This window comes from Polypterus senegalus, chromosome 11 (genome assembly GCF_016835505.1).
Source record: "Polypterus senegalus isolate Bchr_013 chromosome 11, ASM1683550v1, whole genome shotgun sequence".
Taxonomy (NCBI): Eukaryota; Metazoa; Chordata; class Cladistia; order Polypteriformes; family Polypteridae; genus Polypterus; species Polypterus senegalus.
Window position 1 is genome coordinate 102320067 of NC_053164.1, and position 23851 is coordinate 102343917.

Here is a 23851-nt window from a genome sequence, read left to right on the forward strand (position 1 = left end):
CGCTCCTGTTTATTAATGTGACTACCATGATATCAAGATGTCTAAAATAGTGAAGTGAAGTGGTGGTAATCATGAAAAGCAAACTGAAATAATGGCAAAACTACATTACTAACAGATCTAAAACATTATTATTTGTTTAATTCTGAGAGTTGAAACAAGCAGAGTTTTTACCTTGTCAGACAAAGCATTGACAAATGTGCTTGTCACATACTTTTATACAATATGGTGTCAGTAACATTACTTTAAGAATTAAATTACATTAATGTGCATTAATTACATTACATGAATCATCATGATTGATCGCTTGTGCTTACATAGCACCAAAATGCCCATGGCTCACCTCTTCATGCCATCAGTTCTCAAATCTGAAACCTCCAGAAATAAACCTAACCTCACACTACAACAACACTTGACAATTTCTGGGACACTTTGGGATTCCATCCATTACCTTAAACAGATAGTGAGTCAGGGATGGATTCAAGATGTGATTGACAGTATGAGTTAATATGTGATAGACACCATCTGCCTCACAATTTTGAAGACCCCATGTAGCTTGGGTTCCACCTTGCTCAATCTTAAATACTTGGAAAGCCACACCCTGACAGAGTTGGAACTTTTGCTACTACAATCCAAGTGGATGAAGCTTAACTGACAGTATATCACAGTCTACTGGATTAGTTGGACTATTACCTAAACCACTTAGATACTGTCAATTGACCTTCAGGCTGAGTAATCACCAGAAATTAGCTGCATGCAGTGGATAAAAACAAAAAAAGGATCCAAACGATCTGAAAGACATATAAAAGAAAACTTGAATGATGTAAAATTTATTGTAATTTTCTGAAGCAGTTTGATAAACTCACATTTTCTTTGAGAATAAGAAGGCAAGAAGGTTCAGCAACACCTTAACTTCATCAGAAGTCTGAGGAAAATGTGGATGTCTCCATCTATGCTCAAAAGTCCCAAAAGGTGCAAAGTAGAGCCAATCTTGGCTTTCTTTGTTAAACTCTTGTATAGCCACTGTTGACCTTAGGAGAGCAAGGAGAGGAACCTCAGCAGACGGTGAAGCCAGCTTTAGAATATTACTAGAAAATGGAGCTCACTACGATTCAGGACATATGCAACACATGTTGGGCTAGAAACCTTAGCCATCTTACACTGCCGTCCTTGTTCATCCCCCGTTCTGGGACATAGGACAGAACCATTATATCCTGTGGTAAATAAACAAGCCTTGACACAACAAAAAAGGTTTAGGTCAGCCTCCCGTATAAGTGGAAGTGACTGCAAATGCAAAAGATGAGAAAAATGGTCTTTACAGACAAGAGTCCAAAAACAGAACTGAACAGGTTAGGAAACAGGACGAATATATAGTTGAAAAACATGAAGAGGAGGGACCTTGGGACCAGAACTGGAAATTAGGTAATCAGGCTTCTTGGAATGTGGAAATAATGTCATTAGGAGGTGGACTCTTCTGCTGGCCTGGAACTGATATCTTCTGGGGTGAAACTGGAAGTGATGTCATGGGAGTCAGGCAGAATTTCCTGCATTTGGTCTGCGGGGAGATAAGACAAAGGATTAGTGCACTCTGCCACCCTCTAGTCTGACCAGGAATTACCTTGTTTTGAGCCCTTTAGCTGCCTCCCATGCACACATGTGTGACAATCCTGACACTTCTAGAGTCCAGCACAGCTTTTACCTACAGGTCATAAAACTGCTTAGCAGCCACTCATATACAGAAGGCACTACTTACTGTTCTTTGTTCAGTATACAGTAGATCATGATATGTTTCATTTCATGTGTGGTGTTGTATTAATTCCTTGTTGAAGATATTGTACAACTGGCACTCATTTTTTGGAGACTTGTGAGTAACTATTTAGTTGTACTGCATGCACATGTCAGTCTAGTTGAATCTGAACAGCATTTAATTTATTAAATGTGTTATAACAGAACTAATATAATTAGCATAATGATAATAATTATAAGTATTAGTATTCCTCTTTTATTCATGTATGGTTCATGGATAACACATTAGATTTCACAAATTTGATTCTTTCATATATATTCTGAAACAATGCATAGCATAAAGCTATGCAATATGCATAAATGAATGCATTGATTTTGTCGATAGTAATAAACAAACACTAAAAACTCCAATTTGGACAACCCACTTAAAAATACAGATTTTAAGGCTGATTCGGTTGGATTTGATTTTTATTTGATATACTTTATTAATCCCTGGGGGGAAATGTGTGTATTTATAACCATACTAGCCAAATACCCGCGCTTCGCAGCGGAGAAGTAGTGTGTTAAAGAAGTTATGAAAAAGAAAAGGAAACATTTTAAAAATAACGTAAGATGATTGTTAATGTAATTGTTTTGTCACTGATATGAGTGTTGCTGTCATATATATAGACACAGACACACACACACATATACACACACACATATATATATACATATACATATATATGCATATATATACATATACATATATATATATATATATATACACATATATAGATATACATATATAGCAAAATACCCGTGCTTTGCAGCGGAGAAGTAGTGTGTTAAAGAAGTAATGAAAAAGAAAAGGAAACATTTTAATAATAACGTAACATGATTGACAATGCAAATGTTTTTCATTGTCATGAGTGTTGCTGGCATATATATATATATATATATACTGTATATATATACATACATATATATATATACATATACATATATATACTGTATATACATATATATATATATATATACAGACACACATTTACATACACTTATATCTATCTATCTATATATATATCTATATATCTATCTATATGTATATATCTATCTATATATATCTATATCTATCTATATATCTGTCTCTCTATATATGTATATCTATATCTATATCTATCTATATATCTATATATATACTGCTCACAAAAATTAAAGGAACACTTTAAAGAAACACATTAGATACATCAGATCTCAATATGAAGTTAGATATCTATACAAATAACGACAGGGCAATGTCTTAGGAACAAAAGGATGCCAAGTCTTTTAATGGAAATAAAAGTTTTCTGCCTATAGAAGGCTCAATTGTGTAGACACCCTAAAATCAGAGTGAAATGAAGATGTGGCAGGCTAGTCCATTTTTTCAAAAACTTAATTTCTGCTACTCAAAATGCTTTTCAGTATCTTGTGTGGCCCCCACGAGCTTGTATGCATGCTTGACAACGTCGGGGCATGCTCCTAATGAGACGACGGATGGTGTCTTGTGGCATTTCCTCCCAGATCTGTATGAGGGCATCCCTGAGCTGTTGTACAGTCTGAGGAGCAACCTGGCGGCGCCTAATGGACCGAAACATAATGTCCCACAGATGTTCTATTGGGTTTAAGTCAGGGGATCGTGAAGGCCATTCAATTGTTTCAATACCTTCATCCTCCAGGTACTGCCTGCATACTCTTGCCACATGAGGCCGGGCATTGTCGTGCATTAGGAGGAAACCAAGACCTACTGCACCAGCGTAGGGTCTGACAATGGGTTCAAGGATTTCATCTCGATACCTTATGGCAGTCAGAGCACCATTTCCTACGCAGTAGATGTCTGTGCGTCCCTCCATGGATATGCCTCCCCAGACCATCACTGACCCACCACCAAACCTGTCATGTTGAACGACGTTGCAGGCAGCATATCGTTCTTCTTGTCTTCTCCAGACTCTTTCACGTCTATCACAGCTGCTCAGGGTGAACCTGCTCCAAGGTTATTATAGTTAACGAAAACTAAAATCAAAACTGAAACTATTGTTAAAAAAACATTTTCGTAAACTGAAATAAAATAATTAACAAAACTGAAATGAAAAACTAAAACTAAACAAAACTATTAAAGTAGCTGGAAAGACTAACTGAAATAAAATAATAATTTACTAAAATATTTTTAGTTTTCGTTTTTGAATGAATATTCTTGCCGTTAGTCTTTAAACCTTGTAAATATTAACTCTAAAACAGAAAGTAATCCCCCACGAGCTGCCCGCACATATTCATCCAGTGATTGGTGGTTGTGACGGAGGGCGGCTGTTCACACAGCATTTGTGGTGTCAGAGCTTGTTGTATATCAAGATGTAATTCAAACGGCTGAAATCAGACTGTGCTTGAAAAACAAAACCTTTACCATTTGGACAGAAAAATCACGAGAAACGTTTCAGTTTATTTCTCAGGTGACTGCTTTTTGTTGACAGCAATTCACCCGCCACTTCGTACAGGAGAAACTGTTTTTACTTTCTCATATACGAAGTACAGAGAAAGTATAGTAATCATGAATAAAACTTGACCTCAAGATTTTGATAAATCTTGATGTTTTAGACCTCCCTGGGTCTGAAAATACAGTTTTTTAGAATTATGTCTGTGTGTGTGTAAACACGACAACTCAAAAATGCAACTAGATGGATGAAATTCGACATGTGGTTGTTACACCACAATTGTAGATCTGTATTCTTTTTGGCCAAATCCATCACCCAGAAGTGGTACTTTACCTGAACACATACTCATTTTTTTTATTTATGCAGTTGCAGAGACTGATTAAATCAACTTCATTTTTACAATAATTGTTCAATATACAGTATTATTAACTTAATTTAAACTTTAAGTTTACACCGTGCTTTGTTTCCGAAGTAGCAGCACTCATGAATATGGTTGTAAATGTCAGTCGCTCGCTTCTTATTGTTTCGCTGCCTTCTCAATTATATAATGCAAGTTTTCTTTAGCGCTTTTTGGAGCTCTTCCTGGTTTTCTACGTACTGCGTTGATAGTCAGTTCACGTGATTATGTGGGAGGCGTGATGATGTCACACGAAATTCCGCCCCCCACGGCCATCCAGCTCAACTCCATTACAGTAAATGGAGAAAAATATCTTCCAGTTATGACCATTACGCATAGAATTTCGAAATGAAACCTGCCCAACTTTTGTAAGTAAGCTGTAAGGAATGAGCCTGCCAAATTTCAGCCCTCTACCCACACGGGAACTTGGAGAATTAGTGATGAGTGAGTGAGTGAGTCAGTCAGTCAGTCAGTGAGGGCTTTGCCTTTTATTAGTATAGATTACTCTATTAATTTTCATTCTGCATTTTGGCATGCAAAACATGTGCCATTGTTTAGTAAACTTTACATGTTTTTGATATTTATTCATGGTTGTCACTTTTTAGATATGGCCAAGGATATGTTACTTGGTCTAGATTTGGTTACTTAAACTGTGGATGTTCCATGAACAATGAGTACTAATACCCTCTGTCAGCTGTGGCTGGTGGAAAAACTAGCGGTTACCAATAAAGAGCCTGAACTGGATACCACACTCATTGCATTTCTTCCGGCACTGATCTGAGCTCACCCAAACCAGAGAGTAGAGGATCCACTGTCATGATAGTTACTAAACATCTCTGTTGTTTGATGCATGCAGTGTTATATTCAACACCATGAATCTAGTTGCGCGCATCATCTAAACTGAATGTTTTGTGGAAAAATATTGCAGGTACAGATTTGAAGTTTGGGTCTCTATCAATGCATTCCCTTCTATGTATAATTAAAACAATGGCTATTTCTGTCAGTCTCTTGAGTTTAGTCAATACAATGTAATGTGGAGTTCCTTCTCTTGTGGTCACCCGATTTCAAGTGAGCGGCACATGGGCACAGCTAATGGAATGGGGCAAAGTTGGGTCAGGCTATGTCGGCTTCAGGTCCTTTTAGACTGTGGGAATAAAGAAGAGACATTTAAGAACAACACCCCGATTCTCTGTGGAGTGTTAGTACTCACTATGTCACATGTACATGGCTCTATTAGTATTATTGTTGTTATTGTTTATTTTATTACCAATATGAGTCAACAACTCAAGTTCATTTTTTATCATTATTACACATGGATGTTTGATGTTTTTTGTGGCCCCCTTTTAAAAGACTTTGTGATGACCTATGAGCAGAAATCAGTTTATTCCTATCAAACTGAAACTTTGACCTTGTGCAGTTCTTAAAAGGTAAAGGTTGGAAAATGAAGTTATATTACCTGGCACACTTTTAAAAAAGTTGTATTTATCACTTCTGAAAACACATGAAATAATATTAAACAGTTATAACAAAATAGAAGATACAAAAATTAAAGTTTAGATACAAAGAACTGAAAACAACTTCTTCAGAACCTAACTGACCAAATGAATGAGGCAGAAAAGAGAAATGAAGATTACGATTTTAACCAAGTTAAACTTATTACGGTCTGTCATTTACAAAATGTCGTTATTTGCATTTGAAGACTATTTTCCTAAAGTCAAAATTCAGGAGAAGGTTTTTCTGTGGGTTCTGGGTCAATTTAATCTTAATAAACAAGTAAAAAATGAACTATGGATGAAGAAGTTATGCTGATCTTTCCTTTACTCCTTCATAAATTTTAGGTAAAATGGTGAATGTGGACTTCTGCGAAAGTAAGCATTTAGTTTCCTACTCCAATTTGCTTCTACATGTTTTTGTAAAAGTAGATTTTCAGCTGTCATTGTAACAAAAACAAAATAGGCTAAATATGACACCTACTTGAAAGCTCTCTTTAACAAACCATACACCAAAATTGATTATTGGAGTCATACAATGGTAGCACATCATTCACATTTACTTTTATGATATTTGAAACATGAAACAGTTTTTATTATTACATTTTCATAGACATTCCATGGATCTTTTTTTTTTTGTTTAGGGCTCTGCAGTCCAAAAAAAATTAAGAAACCCTGGAACAACCTCAATGACAAATTAAAGTTCTTTTTTTTCTGGATTTGCACTTTATTAAGCCCCCTGAGAAAAAATTGTCTTTTTGCATGACCATTGGGGGTCAGAGTGCAGGGTCAGCCATTGCACAGCACCTCAGGAGCAATTTTCAGGTTAAGGGCCTTGCTCAAGCACGCAACAGAGTAGGATCCCTCTTGGTAGTTATGGGATTTTCTTGTATAAGGAAGTCATTTCTGCTTAGATTTGTTTCTCAGTTCTATAAGGACTTACGTAAGGATATAAGTAAACAGTATATACAACAAGCAGTTAAGCATACAAGTTAAATATATAAAAAGAAGCATACCAGTCCATACCAGTTTATACATGTAACAGGATGCTCAGTTAGGGCTAGTAGTAGAATTGTGTGTTCAGAGACCGTCTGGACAGTACTCCGCGATGCAGGACTTTTACATAAGAGCTACGGCAAACGGCAGTCAGTATAAGGTTAAATCGTTTAAAATGCAGGAACATACGAAAGAAGTGAATAAAAGTAAAAACATGAGAACTGAAGATTCAGCACTGAGTGTCAACAAGAAAACTTGGTGTCTTTAAATAATTTCTTAAAAAGCTTTAGTTACTTGGGGCAGTACGGTGGCACAGTGGTAGTGCTGCTGCCTCGCAGTAAGGAGGTTCGCTTCCCGGGTCCTCCCTGTGTGGAGTTTGCATGTTCTCCCCGTATCTACGTGGGTTTCCTCTCACAGTCCAAAGCCATGCAGGTTAGGTGCATTGCCGATCCTAAATTGTCCCTAGTGTGTGCTTGGTGTGTGGGTGTGCCCTAGAGTGGAATGGCGCCCTACCTGGGGATTTGTTCCTGCTTTGCGCCCTGTGTTGGCTGGGATTGGCTCCAGCAGACCCCCGTGACCCTGTGTTAGGATATAGCGGGTTGGATGATGACTGACTGACTGACTTTAGTTACTGAAAAGGTGCTGCTAGATTAATTGCTAAGAAACTGTAAAATAGATTGATGAAGATTACACCAAAAATTACACATTCTTATAGAAAAATTAGTAACCAGCCTGACCTCTGTCTGTGACATGTGTCATAGTTTTACAGCCTTTAGCAGAAATCTACAGAAAATAGCACAAGAAAGATATTGGTGTTATTCCACCGTTTTCATATTTAGTATTTGTACACCTAAAAGGTTCACTGGAAAAAGTACATGCAGTTTCATTCACTATTGTTTACTTTCTGAAAACATTAATTATAAATTATTTATTAGATCGAGTTATGTAGGGACAAAGGTTAACAGAAAAAATGACTTTTCAGCAAAATAAGTAGCTATGAAGCTATGATTTTCTCTCACACTCTTACAAATACTGGTTCTTAAATGGCACTTTATCATTCTTTACTAGGTTGTGTGGTTGTTATACTGTAGTACCTTTGCTTGACAAAGCACCATTTCCTTCTGGGAAGGTTCTCTGCATATGAAGTTGGTTCTTTGTACTTTGAAAAACTTTCTAATATGTAGAAAAAAGCTGAAATCTTTAATGTTTGGCAGGCTACCTAGCAGGACACTACCAATTAAGAACATCTGGACGTAGCCTGTGTTTTTGTATACAGTAAGAGTCTACTTAAAGTCGGGACTCGTTGGAATGTTACAAACCTGTTGCCATTTTGTTTTGTCATTTTACTGTATGCAGCCAGTTACGGATCTAAAAAAATAAAGATTCTTTCTGGAACGTTCATGTGGATTGGTCTTTTGGGAATGGTTTGCATATGGCAACCACTCTAGCACCACCATTTTTTAGAGTGTACTGAAATTATTTTCACAAAATTGACACATTTCTGGTGACTGTACATAACAAACAAGCACTTTGAGGCAACAGAACCTTCTGAGTTTACTTCTCTTACTTATAGTGGTTTTCAAAATTACTGAACGTTTGTTTAATAATTCATATCCTGACTTGGGTGGCAGCCTCACAGCTCCAAGTACCAGGACTCAGCCGTGAACCCTGTCAGTCTTTGAGTTCACACCCTTTCCCTTTGTCTCAGTTTCTCCAAGTTGTTTGGTTTCTTTTCAGAAGATGAAGATGCTCTTGCTATATGATTTACAAGCAGGTTCATAAAAATGGATGGATCGAAATTTTGCACTAACATGTAGGGTGTAGTTTCTGTGATGTACATGACAGTATACAGTGCATGTGAATTACAGAGGATTTTATGTTAGGGTCTGTTAGGGTCTAGGGTTTTTCTTCAGGGAGGCAGAAGATGTCAATATTTCAGTTAGAAGCAAAGCATATCTATCATTTATATCATTACTTTTTTTAACTAGAAAACTCCAGCTGAATGGACAACTTCAGCAATGAATACATAACTTGATAGTAGCATTTGAATTTGTTATTAAAGTATAAGAATGAAAAACCATCCAGTGCTAAAGTCTTCTTGTCCCACTGCTGTTATCACCCAGGTGTATGAAGATCCCTCCTGCCAAACTTACATAGCCAAGCTTCATGAATAGAAGGATTGTTTATATAATAGGAGGTCAAGGGATGAACAAAAGGGAATTTCTTTTAGAGAGCTGATTTATTTTTCTTTATTATCTACATAAAGTTCCTTTGTTTTAGTCTTTTGGCTTATGGTGTCATGCTGACCTTGTAATCGGCTACTACAGTAGTGAACAGTTTTCTTTCATCGTGCATTGTATGGCTTGTTAAAGAGAAATGGCCTTCTGTTATTGTAAAACCTGACTAGATGCCAACAGCGGCACTATTAGTATGTGCATTTTTTTGGATTAAAAATATCTTTTTTCCACATTGTACCTGCCACATTCCATTACCAGCTCCTGACATTCAGTGCTTAGATTACATTTGTTTATTTCAGACTTAGGAGCAGCAGGAACATGAAAGAATTTCAAAAATCTGTGTGTGTCTTTCTGGCATATTTTTTTAATTTTATGTAATTTGATTATTTCCTTGTTTCTTGGGAAAGCTCTTACTTGGTGATCTTCCTGTTTTTTGTTTTTTTTTAATATGATTATGCTTCCATTTTTATTCCAACTGAATTAAAATGGGCACACCTACATGCTATTTTTATCCCTTTTATAACTCTGCTCTCAGATGACTCAGGTTTTGTTTTGTTTTGTACGGCACATGTGAACCCCCTTATTTTACTCTCCAAGTCACTTGGCATTTTTTTTCAGTTCAGTTGGTGGTTTATTTGAAAAGCGGACACGTAGCTCTCAGTGTGAATTAGACCAAAAGCATTCGTTTGCAAAACATATGTCAATGAACTAATGATTGTGACACTTCCACAATGCCAGGTTTAGAATAAGGCATACACAGCAAAGTCTGTTTTTCTATCTCATATTTTTAATGACAAAATGTTTGTCGGAAACAAATGGATTTATTTAGCTCAATCCAGGGTATAATATCAAGGCTTATCTGATTCCGGGCCCCAGGGTTTCAGACGACTAACAAAACACTTTTTACTTCTGCTCTGCTAGCTTGCTGTTATGCTTTTCAAATACAGGAAAAGAAGACTGACAGCATAAATCAAATGGGTAAAAAAGCCCCCTTCACCCTATTCATTGTTTATGACCGATAGTACAATAAATGATAAATAATTAGCTCCTGTGGATGATTATGAATGATTTAAACATATATCACGAGGTGATAAATATTAAAACAAGTTATTTTAGTGTAAAGTTTCTAGTAAATAATCAACCAGTCCATTTTCAGAATATTCATTTCTGCACAAGTAGTAAGTAATTATTATCAGTATTAGCAAAATGTCTTGCCTGTAACCTTTAAACATTTTGATAGAATTTGTTTTGCAGGTAGGATTATGATGTACTAAATCAGAGCAGTGTAAAGTATTTTGAGACAAAATAATTGCTTCAAATAACTAAACAAGCAAATGTAATAAACAGTGTGAAGATGGTCAGTTCTTTGAGCTACAGCTACAGATCCCGCGTCCCGATCTTTGTTTCCCTGTTCTGCTCCATCCCCAAAGACATGCTGGATAGGTTCAATAGGAACTCTAAACTGTCTATGTACGAGTTTAAGAGTGCCTTACGTGTTACTGCTGCTCGAGTAGACAGGCTCAAGCTCCCATGATGCCAAGCTAGATTAAGCGGTTTGATGATGTTATGTTATGATATGCATATGTTTGTAGGGAGATACAGGGCCACGGGTTTCTGTTGTAACATTTATTAAGTGTTTAGTTGAGTGTAACATTTTCTGAAAGCAGTTATTCCAGGATGTTTCAGGCTACAGACGTGTGCCCTTGTAATTATAAGAAGTGTCAGAATGGATGTTATTTTGTATTTCAGGAATACTCCATCCATCCATTATCCAACCCGCTACATCCTAACTACAGGGTCACAGGGGTCTGCTAGAGCCAATCCCAGCCAACACAGGGCACAAGGCAGGAAACAAACCCTGGGCAGGGCGCCAGCCAACTGCATGGCCATCAGGAATACTCTACTTTTGTTTATTACTAGTATATATTTTCTGAACAGTAGAAGTCATATATTTCTAAAATTTCCAGTGGAAGTGGCCTCTATCATAGGAGGATCCTGGACGTTAATTGTTGCTGCATTGACATGTCTCATGACAGCCCAGTAAAGGGGATAACATTCATACAAAACAGCCACCTGGTGAACCCAAAAGGTGCACAAAAGGACCCCAAACTCCGACATGTTTGTTTTTGCCTACAAGTTAAAACAATGGTCAGCAACAATGGCCAAGTGATGTGTTTGGTTTAGTTTTTATTTTTTGGGAATGTGCACTCAAATCGAAGAGACAGACATGACTTATAAATGCTATTATAAACACCAAACTGACAAATAAAGGAGCCAAAAGCAAAGTAGCCTTTTCACCCTTTGTTTCATGGCTGCCACTCTACCAAATGGTTGTACATGATACCTTTGCTGGTGAAACACATGGTGCACAGTAATGTCCTGAGGTAACACCCAGCACAGTTTTTTCGTTAGGTTAGGCGGTGGGTATCTTCTTATTCCAGAATCCACTACATTTTGTGGCACTTTATTCAAATAGCTAAGTTTGCAAAACAAAAATATCTCCAAAACAATCAATCTAGTCATTTATTTTAAGATATCATCACCCAAATCATTTATGATTCACTCATTCACGTTTGTCACACAGCAGCCATTGTGTTGTTTCACATGATTAACTTAACTAGCTTTTTGGTACAACAGGAGACTGTACAACAGTCCTTTCAAACCAGAATGACGTCAAGGAGGCCTACAGTATGTATTCAAAAATAGTACATGATGGAACACAAGGGAGTGAAGAGTACAGGGAGAACACCAAAGTACAAAGTAGACCATAAGCAAATGAAACCTGAAGAATTTCAAGCCCTAACAAAATGGGCCAAGATTTCCAGGTACTGGTGTGAAAGTTTCAATCAAAACAGAAGAAGGACCAAAACAGATAGGAAAGTCAAGTGGCAGCCGAAAGAGTAGTCAGACAACTGCAGGGTTTCATACATAAAAGCTCAGTTTCTTAAGATATGGTTCACAGGTTGCCACTGTTAGGTCACGTGGGTTTGCAACTCACCGCTGTATTTAATGGGAATAGGTCACATATGGTTTGCAAAGTGCCCCATCATGGTTTGACGTGGTATGTTGAAGCAATTGACACTGTTCCCCTATGACACATTGATTCTCCAAGGGGGAACATGGACTGAGATTGTGACTAGATCTTGAGAACATTAAGGGTGGCAAGATTGAGTTGCGATAAGAAAAATGATGAATTTAGGATTGGAGGATGGATGTTGGCAAACAAATTCAAAGGGAAAAGCAAATATCAATTTTTCTCAACAATCACAGAGTCTACTTCTAAGCTATCCTTGAAAGTGATGTGATGAAGAAATTGTGTTACTTTTGTTAAATCTTCCCTAGAACATTGCTCATTCTTCTACTCACCTTCTGTGGCTTTATCCTCACCTGCCCCCAAGGTCCTGGGAGAACATTGAATGTTTCATCCTAGATTATACTTTGTTTTTCCTTTTTGGGCATTGATGGACAATGTTAAAGGACTGTGCCAACCTTTACTAATAAGAGGTCCCATCAGAATACCAAACACAACTCTCAGGGCAGGAGGACATCTTCAGACAGGTCCTAGCTTGAGTTACACTGGTAATTAGGGGTCTGAACCTCTTGAGGATGCATGAGGTGTGTCTGTAGGAAGGGGTTTTAGTGGAGAAACTGTGATAATTGGGGCGACACAGACTTCTTGCCACAACTGCTCCATAAATATTTCTCTGTCACAGAACTTAAAAGGTATTCCCCTTCCGATATCTTGGTAGTGTGTACATATGCCTTGGCATGTTGTTACTACAGCTGGGATGTCCTTTGACTTCAAGGCCTCTTGAACTACTTTCGCATCAATCAAATCAACCTTTATGCCCCAAAAATACTTGTAAACCATGGGATTTTCACAAATAAGCAGTTTTGAGAAATTGTTGGAAATGGCTCCAAATTTATTTACATATTCCTGAATCCCAGCAGTTAACAGGTAGATTGTTAGGATAATTTGCATATGTGATGTTTTGTTTATAAAACTATTCTTGAAGATTATGCATATTTAAATGTTTCCCACTACATTGAGGATATAACTGCAAAAGTTCACAGACTGAACCAAGAAAGTATTCCTAGACAGTATGACTTATTTTGTTTTATGAAGAATTGATGGTTTCCACTGTTTGTGCCAGTGGTGTTGGGACAGAAAACAGACACCTGTGACTCAGAACTAACTGGATAAAAGGATTAGATTAGAAAGTGCATGAGGAGATACTTTAACAAAGCTGCATGTTTTGGTAGTACTGCAGTGCAGCAGCTTAACCCTTTCGGCCCTGAAGTCCTATTGTTAGTACATAAATATGCAGCCATTTTTGTAAAGAGCAGGTATGTTTGCAGCCTTGGAACCGGGCGTGCTACTATTAGTGCAGAGTGGAGAGACTGGCATACAGTCTGCGAAACACAGAAGTGAAAATGGATGCTTCTGGATTGTGCGCTCCACATAGTAAGTAGCTCCACTTTCAATTTTATTTCCTCAAGAAGATTGAAATATTTGCAGCTACTGTATAATAATAGTGATTTTTTTTTTTTTTCATTTTTGAGCTTCCTAGATACCCCAAAAGTAGAATATCTCACAAAATATTTTTTCCCATAAAAACAGAAAATCCAGGGCAGAAAGGGCTACATTTTTAACTGTTACCCATAAAGTTGTCAGTTCAGTTCTCAGTAATGACTGTCTATGTGATTCAAAGCTAGACACTTAAATTGTTAGAGATCTATCTGTGCATTCTTTATCAAACCCAATTAATCAAATTCAAGGTTATGGAGGTCTGGATCCCATCCCAGCAAGTACCAGCTGTGAATAGCCAGCAGCCATACCATCATCACTTCAGAAAAGGTAATCCACCTGTAGGTAAGCACATTTGGGTCTGGCCAGTATTTGGATGACCAATCAGGAAATGCTTGGGTTGCTCCTGAAAGAGGTGTTGGTGAAACCATCAGGTGGTGCTCACACTGTGGTCCATATGTGTATCCCAGTGGTGCCCCAGTGCAGTGATGTGCTGTAAAAATTGGCACAATCCTTCAGATGAGAAACCTGAAACCAAGGTCCTAAATCTCTGTAGTCATAAAAGATCATTAGGCATCTTTTGAAAAGCATAATGTGTTTCCCAATGTACTTGATAAATTGCCCACCACAGCCTTGTCCATTGTGGCCACTAATCTGTGCCTTATTGGCTAACTATCTCTCTTTTCTTCTCATCACCTAATAGCTAGTGTGTGGTGAGCATACTGGCACAAGAATGGCTGCTGTCACATCATCCAAGTGGATGCTACACATTGATGGTGGAAAAAATATATAAATGTAATCTATATAAATGTAATTAATGGGATGTCAGCCCATAATCAGTTTAGTATTACCAATCAAGCTAACACATTTGTCTTTTGGGTGTGTGAGAATCATGTGTATCCAGAGAATAGCCCTTGTTGACTCATGGACAATGTGTAAATTGCACAAAAATAACAGGCAAGTACAGGATTCAAACACAGAACACTGAATTCATAAAGCAGCATTGTTAACTGCCTCCACAGAAATGTGCCTGTGCTAATTGTGCTGCCCTTTTAAATGTGGTTAATGTTGGACTGGATAAGGGAGCCCATCTGGCAGCATTAACAACAAAACAAGAGACGCTCCTGGATGGGGAGCCATTTTAGCACAGGCCCACACACATTTATTCAGGGCTAATTTAGAGGCATCAATGAATGTGACCTGTACGTGTTTGGGATATTGTAGGAGAACTGGAGTACTCAGAGAAAACAGACATGATGAAATCCATCCATCCATTTTCCAACCCGCTGAATCCGAACACAGGGTCACGGGGGTCTGCTGGAGCCAATCCCAGCCATGTTTTTTAAATATTGTTAAGATGATTTGCTATTTATGAGACTCTTGCAAAAAAAAAAAAAAAAACAACTTTTAATAAAAATGAATTTTAATTATTTGGCTAACACTGATCGTTTGTTTTTTGTTTTTGTAAAAGGCAGATTTCAAAATGTCAAAACATTGGACAGAAATATATCTCGGACTTGTTCCAATTGCTCTGTCAGCCAACACTGACTGCACTATGGACTGACACCAAAATGTCATTTGAGCCATGGAAAAGCAATGCATTTACAATTAGGCCTACTATAAAAATGTATAATGGCCTAACTCGATATGTCATATAAGAAAACTGTATGTGGAATTTTAAGATGTGTTTTATCTTTGCTCTGGAGATAATATGTTGAAGAAAGCAAACATAATCCTGCTATTATGCAAAAGATTTTATAGTTAATATTTTATGACATTGTTAAATGCCCAGGCACCATTTTTCATGTTCACTCTATGGTCTTATTCTGGACATTCCAGGTTTCCTTCTCTTCCCAAAGGTATGATATTAAGTATTACTGGTGACTCAAACTTAGTCTGGCACTGATGAGCGAGTGCAGGTGTACATATGAGTGTAGCTAACAATGGCCTGGCATCCTGTCTAATGCTGGTTGTTGCCTTGCACCCAATGCTACTACAGGCTTCAACTCTCCAAAAAGTGGTTTCAATAAGCAAATAAGTTAAGACATTTATTACACATTACTTCTGAAAAAATGTAGAGTCATTGAAAAAATGACTATAATTCTTCTACAACTCGTTAATAGTTCAATTTTCTACACTGTGGTGGACTGGGCCAGAAATATTACTTCAAGAGAAGCACACCAAATTAAAAAAAAATGTTAGGTTATATAGCACCCTGATGTGTGGAGTACAAGTCCAAGGAGGTTATGCTCAAGTTTTATAATGCACTGGTGAGGCCTCATCTGGAGTACTGTGTGAGGTTTTTGTCTCCAGGCTACAAAAAGGACATAGCAGCGCTAGAAAAAAGTCCAGAGAAGAGTGACTAGGCTGATTACAGTGGATGAATTATGAAGAAAGATTAAAAGAGCTGAGCTTTTCCAATTTAAGCAAAACGAGATTAAGGGGTGACATGATTGAAGTGTTTAAAATTATGAAGGGAATTGGTACAGTGGATTGAGACTGTTGCCTTAAAATGAGTTCTTCAATAACAAGGGGACACAATTGAAAACTTCCATCCATCCAATGTCCAACCCTGGAGCCAATCCTAGCCAACACAGGGTGCAATGCAGGAAAGAAACCCTGGGCAGGGCGCCAGCCCACAGCAGGATGCACACACACACACACGGGACAATGTAGTATCACCAATGCACCTAACCTGCATGTCTTTGGACTGTGGGAGGAAACTGGAGCACCTGGAGGAAGCCCACGCAGACATGGGGAGAACAAGCAAACTCCACGCAGGGAGGACCTGGCGAACCTGGGTCTCCTTACTGCGAGGCAGCAGCGCTACCGACTGCGCTACTGTGCCGCCCCAATTGAAAACTTGTTAAGGGTAAATTTCACACAAACATTAGACACATGGAACAAGCTACCAAGTACTGTGATAGACGGTAGGAATTTAGCAACTTTCAAAAGTCAACTTGATATTATTTTGGAAGAATTAAGTGGAATGGACTTGTGAACTTCGTCAGTCTGTTCTTGTCCAGGTTGTTCTAATGTTTTATAAAAATAATGTATAAAAAACTGACCGCCACTGTATTGTGGTACTGCACAAGTTTCAAGTTTCTTTTTTATGATGATAAATCATTTCCTTTAAAAAATGCTCTTGAATACCAGGAAGGGAGCAGAGTTAAGAGCTAACCTTTTTACTGCATATTATTAGTTCAGAGTATAATACAGCAAATCTGGTATCAGATAAAGATGAATCAACAGAGCTTTCTTAGTGAAAACTGTAATGTCATAAATGTTGCAGAAGCAGAAAGGTAGGATAAGCCTGCAATGCATTTTACACATTTCTCTTTCTCAAACATCTCCTTTCCCACACTGCATCTTCCCGGCTATCACTAAAACAGACACTTTTGTATTTAGATGTATGCTGGGATCTTAAGACAGCACACACACGCACACATACTCACAAAAAAACGTCTTTCTTCTCAGCTTCATTGCAGTCTTTGCTTTCCTTATCGTACCTGTCTCTTCCAGAAAGATTCATTCATTATTTATTTAAACAACTGTGTCTTAGCTGTGAGCTGAAGTGCTATGTGCAACAGCTGTGCGCTCTCTCTTGTTTTATCTGCTATCTCAGAGTTTGCTTCTTCGCTGTAAACAGCTGTGCCTGGCTCGCACACTCTCTATATCACGTAGCTCTTGGTATTTAAAGTCTCATGTTAGGAGGTAATTATATTTTGAATTATAACTTGACAAATCCTGCATCCTGGTTGCTCCAACTTAAAGTTGTTACTACACTCTGTTCTCCTTTGCATTTCAGCTAAATAACCTGGGCTGCATTTCCTAGTGAACTTATCTTACTCCATGTGGTTTAGTTACTATATTTTGTGATTCTTATTTACTTATTTTGTTATTATTTTATTTGTTGCACAGTGCAGTACTTTCTGTTGATCAAGCGGAAATGAGCATATTGCATAACTTAATATATTATTGTCCACAATGGACTGGCAAAACACATTTTTTAAATTAAGAAAATAGAACTGTAACTGTGTTCACTTTACTCTTGTAATATAAAGATCCTTGATCGACTTGTTACTTTTTATTTTTTCTCCACAAATTCCCATACATCTGCTTTCAGGGCTAGCATCTTGAATGAACCCCCTGCCAATGCTGTTCTGACCAAATCACACAGTGACTGCAAGGAGATAATCTGTGAATGGTCATTTCCCATGATGATATTTTTGAGGAGATTAGAAAAGCTAAACTGTTTCTGTGCTACTATCCACATGCCAATGCTGGCAGGATCCTGTAGGTCAGCCGTGTGATCCCATTCAAATGAATGAGCTAGGCTTACCTACCGAGCAGACTGAGGCTTAATCACAGCAAAAACACAGCTAAGTGGCGGCAGAACTTAAATGTAAGATTAAGCCATTCTGACTGCAACTGTGTCTGTTGCTTTTCAGCCTGCTGCTACAGAATACTTTGAGTTCAATGAAGAAGAGGTTACTATCTGAAGAGGCAATTGGCTGCCTTGGTTAAAAAAAGGAATGCATTTCTGAGTGCAAGGCTACAGATGGGGCTGTAAGCAATTTATCTATCTATCTATCTATCTATCTATCTATCTATCATTCTATCTAAAGAAAATAGAAGATAGTTAGTAAAGGCTGTCTGTGGTGGGCTGGGACCCTGCCCAGGGTTTGTTTCCTGCCTTGCGCCCTGTGTTGGCTGGGATTGGCTCCAGCAGACCCCTGTGACCCTGTAGTTAGGATATAGCGGGTTGGATAATGGATGGATAGTAAAGGCTGTACTGTATATAATAACCTAGAGCTCCATTCCTATTTGACGTTTTAGTGTGCACATGGGAGCTAAAGTGGCACAAATAGTAAATAAATGAAAATAAATGAACTTCAATGTTCTGAACAAATAATATTGTGTTTGATCATAACACACTCTTTGATTTCAGACTTGTTTTCAAATAGCATTACAAAAGCAAGCCAAGCAATCTTTATTGTACCATTGGTGGATAATGTGGTATAAATGATCCTTTCCAAAGAGCAAAATGAGAAATCTGTTGACTAGCTATGGGCAGGGTGAAAGAGGCATTGCTGAATTCATCACTTACAGCATTCCCATACTGGGTGGGGAGAGTTCAAAGGGCACAGGGGTTAATGATCAGTGCATGAATACACTGATGTGAAGAATCTGTGAGATGTTAAGGCCCTCTGGATTTTCTATTTTCAGCTTCATCAATGTTTGTGATAGAAACTGCGCTCAGGCCTAAGGGTGTGACAACACAGAATACATGTTCATTCTTCTAAAGCCTGTCCTTGTGAACCCAGAGAGTGTCGACAGATGTACATGCCCTATGGCGATTACTCTTTATAAAAGTAATTGTATGTTAAGCTTAGCACAATGGAAAACTTTAAAATATAATTATACATTATATCAGCTCTGCTGATGCAATTAACTACCTGTAGTTCCATATTGTTCCACAGTTCCAATCGTGCTGCTGGAAAAATACATCTTGCCTTTGTCAGCAGATGGACTGGGCCCCACCCATGGCTCCTCCAAATTTACTGGGATGATAATTGAGCCCTCCTTTCAGCTGCTGCAACTTCAAGGTTTCACTTGATTATATTTCTCACCTTGGAGCTGTAACTACTAAGCAGTCACCTGAGGGGAGCTTCAGGATGATAAAAAGGACATCACTCAAGGTCTTTGCTTTTGCATTATGTTTGTTTAGTACTTGATCACTTTATGGTTCAAGGTTTATTGGTGTCACTTTTGGTGTTGCTTGCTTGTTTGGTGGTCTTTATAGAATCTTCAGGATAGACAGCAAGCTTGTAATAGTCCTTTTGTTTTATGTTATAATGGATGGGCAATGTGTGCAAATAAAGTTAGGAACTGTGATTGTTACCAGTCACTTTTTTAGAACAACTAGCTTAAAGCTACAATGTGAGTTAACTCTTATATAAATTACACCTTTCTATTATGCTTTTCTAATAACCAGTCATTTCAACTTTATTCATTGATGGATCCAAACTGCCTTTCAAATTTATTTTTTAAATAAACATAATCAACTATTTCAGATTTATTCATTATGGATCCAAACTTGTGTTTTGAGTCTGCACCATGAGCCAATCAGGTCTCAAACAAATGTTTTTAGTTTTTTAATTATTGCAATGCTGGCTCCATTTCAGCACTGAAGGCGTATTATGATGACGGGTTGGTTGGTTGAAAAATTACACCCCAGGGTTGGGATTATAACAACAGCTTATTAAAACAAAGGGTCAAGTATATAAATGTTCTAAATGAGTTCTATGAGGTGTATTGTTTTTTTCTCAGTCACTACTACTGAGTGGTGTATGTGCAAGCAAAAATACTGGCTCAGTGTGTTCTGTGAATGGGTTATAATACAGTATGTATTATAACAACTTTTTAACTGTCTATGACGGTTATCCTCAATGACATGAATATAACCCTAAGAGTAAGTACAAATCCTTATATATTGTAGTTATTATTCGCACAATATATGTAATAAAGGTGTTTACTAAGTTATTTAAGTTCAGTATTACTTTTATATATGATACAGTACCGTACTATATAGACCTGTGCTTAGAAAACTTTGAAAACTGCTGAAGAGAATAAGGTCTTCAACCCTGTTTTCTACATTTGTCTTTCATCATAGTACATTTAGAGTAAATATACCTTAAATGTCAATTTAGTTATTTACTAGTTATTACTTTGAGATTAATCTACATTTGTAATGTTCTCTTTCTAATAGTTTGTTTAAAAATAACATTTACAGCTGATACAAATTGGCTTTCAATGACATTATAAGATTTACATTTGATAAATACAGTTTTTTGGAATATCAATGTGCTTCTTTAGCTGTTACCGACTTCTCGTGGCAGTTCATTGACTGAATATGTGACGATTAATACTTAGCATTTTTGTTGATTTGATATACTTTGTTAATCCCAGAGGGGATTTTTTTTTTGTGTAACCATTAGCAGTCAGAGAGCAGGGTCAGCCATTGTACAACACCCCTGCAGCAATTTTCAGGTTAGGGCCCAACGGGGGTAGTATACCTTCTGGCAGTATTGGGATTTGAACACACATACTTTCTGTTGCCCATAAGAAAAAAACAAAACTGTGGCATGAACTAAATAATCAATAAATGACAATGACTATAATTGTACACCAAAATACCAACAGCGAGAAGTATGCAGTGATGACCTGCACATCTGCAGCAATACTGAGAAAACAGAGAGGGGCAGACAGAGCCTCTTAAAAATGGTTTACAGCAAAGTGAGCAAAATGCATACATGATATGACTGAATGACTGTATTTAAACTAAAACAGACTTAATGCAAAACAAAACAGAAAAAACCTGATCAAGTTGACATTCCACACTGTGATTATCATTTCTCAAACTCACTGAGGCATAGTCTGAATCAGTTTTGCAGTCGTTTTCTGAAGAAAATTATTGAAGAGTTTCCAAAAAGTCAAGATATTTAATTCCAAGTAAATTGAAATTTAATTAATGACTATACCGTTTAGATAATTTAGATGGATATATACTTCTTAAATGTGAAGAATTAATGGATTTCTTGGAGGATTGGGCATACACTGTACATGTGTCCTCAGCACACAACACATTGTACCGCCTAGATAACATTAAATTATAGGCTTTGCCATAAATTAAGTGAAATCCATCCATCCACCCATTTTCTAACCTGCTGAATCCGAACACAGGGTCACAGGGGTCTGCTGGAGCCAATCCCAGCCAACATAGGGCACAAGGCAGGAACCAATCTTGGGCAGGGTGCCAACCCACCGCAGGACACACACAAACACACCCAGCACACACCAAGGCCAATTTAGAATCACCAATCCACCTAACCTGCATGTCTTTGGATTGTGGGAGGAAACCAGAGCGCCCGGAGGAAACCCACGCAGACACGGGGAGAACATGCAAACTCCACACAGGGAGGACCCAGGAAGCAAACCCGTGTCTCCTAACTGCGAGGCAGCAGCGCTAACACTGCGCCACCGTGCCGCCCCCTAAGTGAAATCCAACTCTCTTTTTACTTTTTTTTATTATTTTTATTTATGGAATACATCCAGTTTAAGGGACATGCAAGTCATGTATTGGTCACAAGGAGAAATTTATTGAAATATTTTGAATCTCCACAGAACACTGTAGGGGAATTTGCTAGTTCAGAAAATGGCTGGGTTGGCACAGTGGTTAATGCAGGTGCTTCTCAGTTCAAGAATTCTGAGTTTAAGTCCTGGCCCTGGCATTTCTCAGCCAAAATTTGAACTTTCTACCTGATTTGTGTGTATTTTCCTGCAGCTACTCTATTTCTCCTCCCTAAAGACATGTTCACCTGGTTCTTTAACTGAGTGTGTTTGTGAGTGTGCTCTATGGTAGACTGAAAATCCAACCAGGTCTGGTACCAGCCTTGCATCTAATGTTACCAACACAGAGGTTGGCCTTGCAATGCTGGAGTTTTGAAAGTCCCCAAAGTCCTACTGTCTTCCACACTACTTGGCAGCTTATTCCATATCTGTGGTTCCCTGTGTAAAGAAAAACTTCCTAATGTTTGTGCAAAATTTACCCTTAACAAATTTGCAACCGTGTCCCCGTGTTCTTGATGAACTCATTTTAAAATAAGTCTAGATCCACCAAACTAATTCCCTCCATAACTTTAAGCACTTCAGTCATTAATCTTCTTTTGCTTAAACTGAAAAGGCTCAATGGAAGAGTGGAACACCACTCTTAACATCAGCCAATTCTATGAAGGTTTCTTGCACAATAACACTCTGCTTCCTGTGACTGGGCCAATTTTGTACCCATCTACCAATCATACCCTGAACTCCCACTTCTTTCAGTTTAATGCCCAACCTCTCATGTGGCAACAAGCCATGAAAGATACAACCATAAGACTAGAAGAGCAAAAAGTAGACATCAGCCAAAAAATCTGCTTCATTAATCCTGAGGCACATGTATGCAAATAGACAAGAATTCTGGAAAAGATATGCAAAAGTAAAGCAAATGTTAAAGTGTTTCTTTTTCTGAAATGGCCCTTGTTAGAATATTTGTGCAGCCCTTTTAAAGGTAACTACAGTTAGGTCCATAAGTATTTGAATAGTTGCACGCCTGTCATACATTTTGGCTTTGTACACTGCCACAATGGATTTGAAACAAAGCAATCAATATGTGATTGAAGTATCGACCTTCAGCTTTAATTTAAGGGGTTTAACAAAAATATTGTATGAGCCATGACAGACATTTTCAGGAGCTCAAAAGTATTTGGACAAACTAATATGATCAAAATAAATGTAATCTTCTTCTTCTTCTTCTTCTTCTTTCGGCTGCTCCCTTTAGGGGTTGCCACAGCAGATCATCTTCTTCCATATCCTTCTGAACTCTGCATCTTGTTCTGTTACACCCATCACCTGCATGTCCTCTCCCACCACATCCATAAACCTTCACTTAGGCCTTCCTCTTTTCCTCTTCCCTGGCAGCTCTTATCCTTAGCATCCTTCTCCCAATATACCCAGTATCTCTCCTCTGCAGATGTCCAAACCAACGCAATCTCGCCTCTCTGACTTTGTCTCCCAACTGTCCAACTTGAGCTGACCCTCTAATGTGCTAATTTTTACACACCCAATGCAAATCTGAGCATCTTTAACTCTGCTAGCTCCAGCTCTGTCTCCTGCTTTCTGGTCAATGCCACCGTCTCCAACCCTTATAACTTAGCTGGTCTCACTACCGTCCTGTAGACCACGGGTGTCAAACTCCAGGCCTGGAGGGCCGCAGAGGCTGCAGGTTTTCTTTCTAACCCTTTTCCTAATTAGTGTCCAGTTTTCACTTCTAATTAACTTCTTTTCCTTCTATTTTAATAGCCCTGTTTTTAAGGATTATGTCTTCTGAATTGATTCTTTTCTTCATTAAATGACAAGCAAACAGAAATCAGACATGAAACGAGCCAACAGATGACCAGCTAAACTGGGGC

At 38.0% G+C, this 23851-nt stretch overlaps 1 protein-coding gene across 1 annotated transcript in view; it reads right to left on the reverse strand.

Moving 5' to 3' along the window:
• Window positions 1-864: 864 nt before the first annotated feature.
• LOC120539385 (protein Wnt-7b) overlaps window positions 865-23851 on the reverse strand; it is a 295008-nt gene continuing 272021 nt past the window's right edge. The window contains exon 4 of the mRNA XM_039769398.1: window positions 865-1552. Coding sequence (XP_039625332.1) covers window positions 1424-1552 — 129 coding nt within the window. The 3' untranslated portion in view covers window positions 865-1423. The remainder of the gene's footprint in view (window positions 1553-23851) is intronic.